Source organism: Austrofundulus limnaeus, unplaced genomic scaffold, assembly GCF_001266775.1.
Source record: "Austrofundulus limnaeus strain Quisiro unplaced genomic scaffold, Austrofundulus_limnaeus-1.0 Scaffold180, whole genome shotgun sequence".
Lineage (NCBI taxonomy): Eukaryota > Metazoa > Chordata > Actinopteri > Cyprinodontiformes > Rivulidae > Austrofundulus > Austrofundulus limnaeus.
The window spans coordinates 178,709-187,988 of NW_013952582.1; the positions used below are offsets into that span (position 1 = coordinate 178,709).

At 40.6% G+C, this 9,280-nt stretch overlaps 1 protein-coding gene across 2 annotated transcripts in view; it reads right to left on the reverse strand.

Annotated features, from left to right (window-relative positions):
- The window catches only part of col2a1a (collagen, type II, alpha 1a), a 22,481-nt gene extending 18,291 nt beyond the window's left edge, over window positions 1-4,190 (reverse strand). Inside the window, exons 1-7 of one of the 2 annotated variants that reach the window (XM_014017968.1) lie at window positions 4,097-4,190; window positions 2,439-2,645; window positions 1,378-1,394; window positions 1,261-1,293; window positions 650-682; window positions 443-496; window positions 99-191 (exon numbers count right to left, since the gene is read on the reverse strand). In XM_014017968.1, coding sequence (XP_013873422.1) covers window positions 99-191; window positions 443-496; window positions 650-682; window positions 1,261-1,293; window positions 1,378-1,394; window positions 2,439-2,645; window positions 4,097-4,190 — 531 coding nt within the window. The remainder of the gene's footprint in view (window positions 1-98; window positions 192-442; window positions 497-649; window positions 683-1,260; window positions 1,294-1,377; window positions 1,395-2,438; window positions 2,646-4,096) is intronic. The other variant, XM_014017969.1, reaches the window with a different exon arrangement.
- Window positions 4,191-9,280: the final 5,090 nt, after the last annotated feature.

Below are 9,280 nucleotides of genomic sequence, written 5' to 3' on the forward strand. Positions count from 1 at the left end.
ATATATATATATGCAATGTCTGATTAGTCAAACATTTCAACTCTGTGATCTGTTGGTTATATTGTGCTGTTCAGTCCTAAATATTCATTTAAACGTACGCCTCCAAGCCCCGGTGGTCCAGGTGGGCCGGGGGGTCCAGGGTTTCCAGGTGTGCCAGGTTCACCATCTCTTCCTCGAGGTCCAGGATTTCCCTGTGGAGGGAGGTTAAAAAAGGGAGATTTGAAAAAATTATTTCATGTAATTTCATTTAACTGTATGTTCTGCTGACTTTGTATGAACCATAAACAAGCTTTGAGTTAGGTCCACGTTTACAGTGAATCTGCACATAAACCAATGAAAGTTATTTGTTTAATACCATTAGACATTTAGAGGGTCTCATATAGCTTTTAATATTAATATTTTATATCTTAAATAAACTTTTATCATGTTTTTTGTTTTTTACCTTATCACCCTTAGCGCCAGCTTCTCCTCGGGGTCCCTGCTCGCCTGGGGGCCCCTGAAAAAAGCATATGTTTCCTCATTGTTCACATTATGACAAACACTATTATTTACTACACAGTTCATTTTAACTTGTAATAAGCATTTGGAAAGTATTTGTACCAATATGTATATTTCTGCTTTTAATATAAAGAAAAAAGTAAATGTTCACCATGGGGCCGGCTGGTCCTCTTGGTCCTACAACCTGCAGCGAAATACAACAAAAAGCTTTTGTCAGGTTCCTGTAATTGTTGTAATAAACGATTCTTTATCACCATCTTTCACTCAGAGTCCTTCCCTTTGGTACCATCTGACCCAGAAAACATTCCAGCTTAGCAAGAGGTAGACCCGCTCAATTAACTCTGACAACAATTTCATCTGACAAGATTCTTTTTTTCTAAACTCCATCCCCTCATATTGACCTGAGATTCAGCCGACCTTTCTTCACCCAACATGCACTCGCAGTAAACTTGCTGAGAAGATCTAAGAGGATTTGATTGGGTTCATTATGTCCCTGGAATGCAGACCATTTTCCCTTTTTAATAGAAATTCTGAGACACTACGAGTTAGGATTTTATCAGTGAGACAAGGCCGTGCTTCTTAAAGGAATAGGACTGAAACATCACAGTGGCTTGAAAGATTTCAAATCCACAGAAAAAAAATCTAAAAGATGTGAACTTTATTATTTAAACTTCGTGGAGAACTATAATGTTGAACATCTAAATAATGTGATTCTTTATAATAAAATAAAAGTTTCAGGTAGTGATTAGGGACCAAACTCACATCTGCAATCTCTCCCGGTTCTCCTTTCTGGCCCTGGTTGACAAAAAGAAAAGATTAGATAATTCATCTTGTGTTAAATTTCTTTTGTGTAACACCATCATTGTTGCTCTGACTCACCTTAACGCCTACCGTCTCTGGTGTTACACATGATTTGATGAGGAGACAAAAAAGATCATTAATTGTCACATTTTAAACATGGCTGATTTCAAATCAATCTACTCTGTTCTGGGCATAGACGTCTGCCTAAACCTAGGAGGCTAGGAGGATGCTGCAGAGATCCGACACCACCACTCACCAAACCCAAAAACCATGAGCCCATCCGGATCAGATTAATGAGGCAGGGCAGATAGCAGAAGCAGACAGGAGCAAAGACATGAGGGTTTAGAGCAAATGTTAAATCCTAATAATGTCCAATGAATGAATGACTGGCACTAAAATGAGTTTATTAAACTAAGCATAGCTGCAAATGCGCTTTCTTAAACAATATATATTAAAAGAAGTTAAAAATCAGGAGAAACGTGTGTTTGTAAACTAAAAGGAAATCTCAGTTATGCCTAAAAGGAATCAAAGGAATCAAGAAGAAAAAATACTTTGGAAATGTTACCAAATGTGTTCCAAATTACTCTGATCCTAATTAGAAAAAACAAAACCTAATATCCTATTAATAAATTATGATATGTTTGATGGAATAACTGTTAATAAGACACCAAATGCAGAAAAATGATTCTGAAATTTTAACTTGATCAGGCTCATCTCTCATGGGAAAGTTTTTAAAGAAATATTGTAAATTTGCAGAAAACATTAAGACATATGAATTTAATCTTTGAATTATGACTCAGTTTGTGGTTCAATAACTAAGCTTTGCAGTGAGCAGAGGTCCTGATGGGAACATCTCAGGATCCAAACCTTTTTTTTTTCCTTTTTTTTTGTCATCTGGGTTGTTAGAATCTTGACAGTGTTGCTCATTGTGTCTGCATAAATAACATATAGAGGACCACTCAACGAACCATTCATGGAGACAAAACAACTCATCAAAAAGCTGAAGCTCTAAAAGTTGACGTGGCTCCAGAAATGGTTCCCAGTTCAAAGGTCTTAGCCAGAATTAAACAATGAATGCAAGCAAGAAAAAGAAAAGAAATGTAATTTATTTATAGGTGTGTGAATAAATAAATTACAACCAATGGGGGCAGTGGCATCAGCGGGGCAGATGGGGCAGCATTCTCCAGATGGGATGATAGGGTTGGTGCACTCTTTCATCTCCTCGCAGAATATCTCATCGCACAGAACCGCTCCGCTGTCACACACACAGATACGGCACGGCTCTGGCTTCCACACATCCTTATCATTATACTGCTGGGCGTCATGGGTGCAGCCGCCTGCCTCCTCTGAAGTAACCAGCAGGGGGTGGGAGGGAGGAAGAGCGGGGAGGGGAGGGGTTGTTAGCAGTGATGAGTGAGCAAAAAAGATATTGGGTCAGGGAAGAAGTCAGAGGGATTTATACAAAATAAAACGTTGGTTGAGTTCAAATCATGGAGGTAAGGATTAGGAGGTATGATGGAGGTCAAGGGGGTGGAGTAAAGTGAGGAAGTGGGAGGGGCAACACCAGTGAAGGCGTGGTTAGAAGTTCCATGGGAGGGGCATAGAAGGAAGAAGCAGAAAGAGACAAAAAAACAGCATAAATCTGAAGTTAATACATCAGTCATCATAATTTTGCATGAATGGATAAGATTATATTATTTTTTATTTATTTTACAAATATAGACTTATAAAACTGTACAAAAATCTTAAAACTGAACCTAAAAAAATCTCACAAATATACATCATTAGCTGTGCACACATCTCCGATTTAGAGTATAAAATTGATGGGACTAGATAGAAAATGTTCCACGTCATTATTAAAAGGAATTTTATCACTGCTTAGAAACCAAATTTAACACAAGCCACAGTTAACGGTTGGATCTGAAGACTGAGCTGAGGTATTTCACAGTGCTGACTGAGTGTACTTAACCTGCAGACAAGCCCTGCAGCTCCTATGAATGAACCTCTCTTATAGGAATACTGAGCCCAATTGACAAGCCGGTGCTGTAAATAAACAGAGGGTCCTTCAAAAGAAAAAAAAACTCATCTGGGTCACAGAGTTGTGTCAAGTGCATAGAAGTAAGAAAGGGTGATTTTTTAGGCTATAATTAACATGTATGCAGCTTTTTAAATCTTTTAAAGCATAATTGAAGCATTTGACATACAAGTTTAAAGAACTACTCATAAATGAATCTGTTTAATGAAATATTTTGTCTGAACCTTTGGATTAACATTGATAGAAGTTAGGAAATTAAGGATCTGTGAGTGACAGGATTAAAGCTCCAACTTGCTGTAAACACACCTGATATCCATCGTCTATTGACTCCCCTGCTGTGCACCTTCCTGCTACCCATTGAGCCTTCTAATCTGGGGTCGAACACTGTCTGACTCACATCACCTTTTGCCACAAAAACGCTGAGTTTGCACCTGTCTGAGTCAGGAAAAATTAAACTTTTGTAAAACAGTTAAAACCCGTGTTGTGTCTTCTTGTCCAGCAGGTGTCTCAATACAACCTGGTTCTCCATCCCACACAGATGTACCTTTACAGCCTGACCTGTCCTACTCTGGCAAGAAATTTAAACAAATCATTTGTCCAAGTGCTCAGCTAATGACATGTAAAACAAGCAACCACTGCAAAACTACATTCACTCATAAGCTTAGACCCTTAAAAAAACAATAAGATCCTTTGAAAGTGCAGGTAAAGAGTTTCTAAAACAAACAATGAAGGAGACAGATTTTTAAAAAGCAGTGAACTTACGGTCGTCCTCCTCCTGACATCGAACCACAGATAGTAAAACAACTTGGGATGCTACAAGTAGCAGAACAGTTCTTGAGTCCACAAAGCTGAACATGTCTAAATATTAGACATGCAGGAGATGAAGGGGTGCTGATGGAGACCGGACTTTCAGTCAGGTGCTGCAGTTTTAGGTATGTGTTTTCCTGGAGAATTACAGCACCATGCAGTCAAACCCTCCAAACACTAAGTGGAATCCAACGCAGGGCCCCGGCTGGCACTCTGCACCCAGCTCGTCAGGGCAAGCACTGTGGTTTTATGTCCACTGAGCCTTGGATGGATCTTCGTATATTCCAAAATGCCACTCCTTCCCCAAGACCCCCTATGAGGCTGTAACCTGAACCTTCTCCCCCTCCCCTCTTAATCCAGCTTGCTCCTGATGATGTTTTTTTTCTCTCCTTCCTCTCCTGACCTGTAAGGCCCCGGCAAAGAACTGCACCTTTACTTTCCCATAAATGACATACAGTAGGTCCAACTCTGACTCAGCTATAGGCTACTTCACCAACAGATAAAAAGTTTTGTTCAAATTAGCTCCACACTGTTGTGCAACTCAAATAAATAAGCTCTGTGGCATTATTATCTTCTAGACGTGAATAAATTGTCTATTGCCAATGTTTGAAGGGAAACGTCATCTCTGGCTCATTAAGGTTGAGTCTCATGGATTACAAACAACCTTTACAAATGAACCAATCTGCAGTTATTCCCATTACAGTCAAGCTTCCCAAGAGCTTTAATTAAACTCAGGCCTGAGAAGAACAAAAGTTTGCTTTCTGATTATCTTTTATCAGCACGTCAATATCATCTTCTTGTTCCGCTGTCACCAAAATGCAGATATTTTTCTCCATTCAATCTTTAATAAATATTTTATAGAGTTTATGCAGTATGTGGAAAAATCTTTTTTTTTACAGTCAGACTCTCCAGTAAACTTATTCAGGTTTTCTGAAAGGTTTTCAAAGTTTTTCTTTGGTTGTTTTAGCCCACTCTGCTCAGATTGATAAATCATTCAGGTAAAAAAAAAAGACTGGGTCAAACAATGAAATCATTGTCAATACATAATGGACAACTTAGCAAAGAGCCCATTTTAAATTTGATCTTTGCCTCAGGCAGAGGAGTTCATGAGTTCATGATGGTGGAGTGGGTGATGGATCAATAGATCAGACCCTCATTAATGAGGGTTTTGCTTTGGTTGGTAGAGTAAAAAAAAACAATCTCTCGATTTACTGCCCTGTCCATGTTCCAACTCTCACCTATGGTCATGAAGTATCATGACCAAAGGTCATCCAGGGGGATCTCAGAGAAGAGCCGCTGCTCCTCTGCACCGAAAGGAGTCAATTGAGGTGGTTTAGGCTTCTGATTAGGATGCCTCCTGTACGCCTTCCTTTAGAGGTTTTTCAAGCATGCCCAACTCACAAGAGGTCTCAGAGAAGACACATAACTCATATCTTCTCTGGTGTGGGAAGGCATTGAGGTTCCCAAGGCAGAGTTAGACAGTGATCTGTGTCCTTCACAACCCCACTATAGATAAGCAGTGGAAGATAGAGATCTATAGGCGTTTTGGTGTTAGCAGCTTGTTATGACAGAAAGAACTAGATCCCGGATACAAGCAGCCAAAAGGAGCTTCCTTTGTAGGGTGTTCGAGCTCAGCCTTAGAGATAGGGTAAGGAGCTCCATCATCCGGAGGAAGCTCAGAGTAGAGTGGCTGCTCCTCCACATCAAGGGGAGTCGGTTGTGGTGGTTCAGGCATCTGATTATAGGATGCCTCCTGGAAGCCTACCTTTAGAGGTTCCACTGGTAGGACGCCCCGGGGAAGACCCAGGACTCGCTGGAGGGATTATGTATCCTCTCTGGCTTGGTAAAACCTTGGGGTCCCTCAAGACGAGCTGTAAAGTGTTGCTGGGGAGAGTGATTTCTGTGTTTCTCTCCGGGACCTGCTGCCTCCGCGACCCGACTACGGATAAGCGGAAGAAGATGGATGGAGATGGAGCTTGTTACACAAAACATTGTTCCCATATCTTTCATTGAATCTATGGCAAATACCAAAAATAACAGTCTGACCAACAGGAAATAATATTTTAGCATCTCTCAGGTTCTGTGTCAGATCTTTGCTGGATGTTTTCTTGTTTCTTATATAACGATTAGATCCTGTTCATCAGCTGTAGATCGCCTTACACTTCTTCTTTTGTCTTCAACTCGTCCAGGCCAATCTGCAGACTTGGACTGAAAATGAGTGAAAAAGCATCCAAAGTCCAAAGAAAAGTCTTTGAATACCTTTGGAAAACCTGAAGAACCCTTTATCAAGATGAATATAAAAGATAACCAAACTGTATGTTCTCCCATAAGTACAAAGAAGTTAGAGGTGATTTAAACTCTTTGCATTAAACATTGTACTCTCCATCAGTCAGAGGTGTGACATGCCTCTACAGTAGACAGGCCCAAACCAGTGAGCTTAAAGGAGGGTCTTTTTCATGAGGAGGGGCACACTGATTCAAAGGTCATGACCATGTAGAGAAATGTCCTCATTTCACATACAGGAAACAAAGCTTTAAGACTACCTGGCCTATGTGCTGGGGTTGATTCAATTTAAACACAGGACAAAAAAATGAAAAGTTGATTAAGCAAAAAGGCTTTGGAAGTTAGATTTTCATCAATAAAAATAATTTTTAGCTGATGCAATGATGGATGAGTACGAGCCCACAACAAAGCCCTGTCAGTTCAAGTCACTGTTTCTGTCAACAAAGAAAGACGAAAGTTCACAGGATGTGGCTTTGATTTGCAGAATTACTGCTGGTATTACATGTGTTTATGTCAATTTAGAATGACTTCTGCATACTGAGAAATTGTACAACTAAGTCACCCTGAAAGCAAAATTTTCTCCAAACTGATCAAAAGTTAGACGACACAGATCAGCTGGTTGTAAACCTGTTAAACTGGATGTATAGAAATGACTTTACGTTATTTAAAATATCAAGCGCTGCGACCGCCTGGGACAGCGTTGCTAAATGTCAGCCAAACTTCAGCTACAGATACGAGTCGACATCCAGCACTAAGGCTGGTTTCAGCTCGGCACAACCTTTTTCCTCAGGTGCTCCGACTGCATCCTGCCTGCTGCCGTCTCCGAACACACAATAGGCCTCTGTGTGCACGGCCTGCAGGAATGCTGCGAGATGGCAGGGCAGTGGGATAGCTGCGTGGTGAGGATCGGAGGGGGGTTGGTGTGTGAGGAAGGGTGTGGAGGCTATAAGGATGAAAAAAAAGGAGGAGGAGTGGTGTTGAGAAAAGGGTCTGATCTTGCTACTGTACCAGGCGCACAGAGGCTCCAGGGGTCTACAGGGTGTCCAGGTTTCAGCACAGTGACCATGTTAGAGTGGTGGCCCCAAGGCCTCTGTGTAAACACAAATGGTGATGGGGGGCGGGGGTGGGGTCAGCAGCTACCTGGGGGAGAGCGAAGAACTGATCTGTGAGGTGAAACTGTGTATCCTGGCCTTCATCAATAGTAAATCTGCACAATTTAACAGCCAGAACAGAATATATGAAATAAATAGAGGAATAAAACAGAATTTTTATTTTCAGTCCAGCTCTGTGTTCTTCCTCAGCCCCTCACACTCCTATTTGTCTCTTGATTTTGTCAGTGTCTCTATCTATTGTGCGTCTTTATGTAAGTTGGGTGTGTTTTGCATTGTGTATGTTGGCTTTCTTTAACATATCCAGGTTTGTCTGTGCTTTCTGTAGGCCATTTCCTTGTTAATAAATCCATTTTGTTTTGAGCTCCTTGTGCCCACCTGCTCGTGATAATGATGGCCACTGCACACCTGAAAACAATGTTATGCTAACTGGTTAGTGAACTTTATTATGGAGTTGCTTGATGTTGATATTCACTGAACATCTCAACAACGAAGGAGGTGTTTGTGCTATAAAGATCTCAATAAGACATATTTAAAAATTTATTGTATTGGGCACGGTGGCTTAGTTAATAATGCTGTTGGGTCTCAACGAAAATGCTTCCAGATCAAATTCTGTCTGGAGACCTTTCTGGCATGGGTGGAGCCAGAGGGGTGGCATTGGTGGCTAGTGCCACCCCAGTCACCTGATTGGCCACCCCAGGTGTCACCCCCAAATAATGTACAAGAGGGTGAGGATCTTGAATTTTGTATGTGCATTTAAACTTTGTTAAAGGTTGTTCTTTGATGTACTTTATGACTGGATTATATGTAGCTCATTTTAATATTAGCATAAGTGGTTAGTGATTAGCTTAATTTGGGATTAGCATCAACAATCAGGATGTGATCATTCTTAGCTAATCCACAACAAATTTCATCTCAACAAGTCTTAAAATGGCTGAATTATTGTCTTTTAAAGTGATCTGTGGTGGTTATATTGAATTTTTGATTAGCATTCATAATTTGGTAACAAATATTGTCAGCTACCTCTACACAAATTTTCATCTTTGTGTGTCTAAAAACTGCTGAATAACAAGTTGTGACAAGCATTCAGCATGTTGTTTGGATCGTAGCTGTGCTCACACCTAAATTTCAGCACAATATTTCTTAAAACAGCTGAGTTAAAGCCATTTAGAATTAGCTGTGGGGACCACCTTAAAATTTCAAACCCAGAGAGCATTTATTTATTTGTATGTGCCACAAAAAAAAGAAAAGAAAAGAAAACCTACCTTGGCCACCCCTGTGCCTCCCCTTGCAAAAAAGCCAAGGTCTGCCTCTGCTTAACGGGTGGAGTTTGTCAGCTGTGTGAAGCTGACACCCCACCCACGTCCAAAAATCCATCAAATAGTCTGAATCGTTAGTGCTCCGTTTGTGCCGTTAAAAGTGTCGTTTGTGCAGTTTTGGTTTCCGAGATATTAAATATTATATTTTTTGGTCATCTAGAGTTCACCATCACCCCATATCGCTCCAAAAACAAACCAAAGTGGGCTAGGTCGTTAGTGCTCCGTTTGTGCAGGTTTGTGCAGTAAAAACTGTCGTTTGTGCAGCTTTTGTTTTCCAGATATTAGCAGTTATAATTTCGGCCGATGACGTCACCATTTCGGAGCTTGCTGAGGGGACGATGATGTCATCGCGTTAAAGTAAAAACTTGTAATATCTCAAAAACTATAACAGCACAAACGCTCATTTCTACTGCACTAAGCTGCACAAA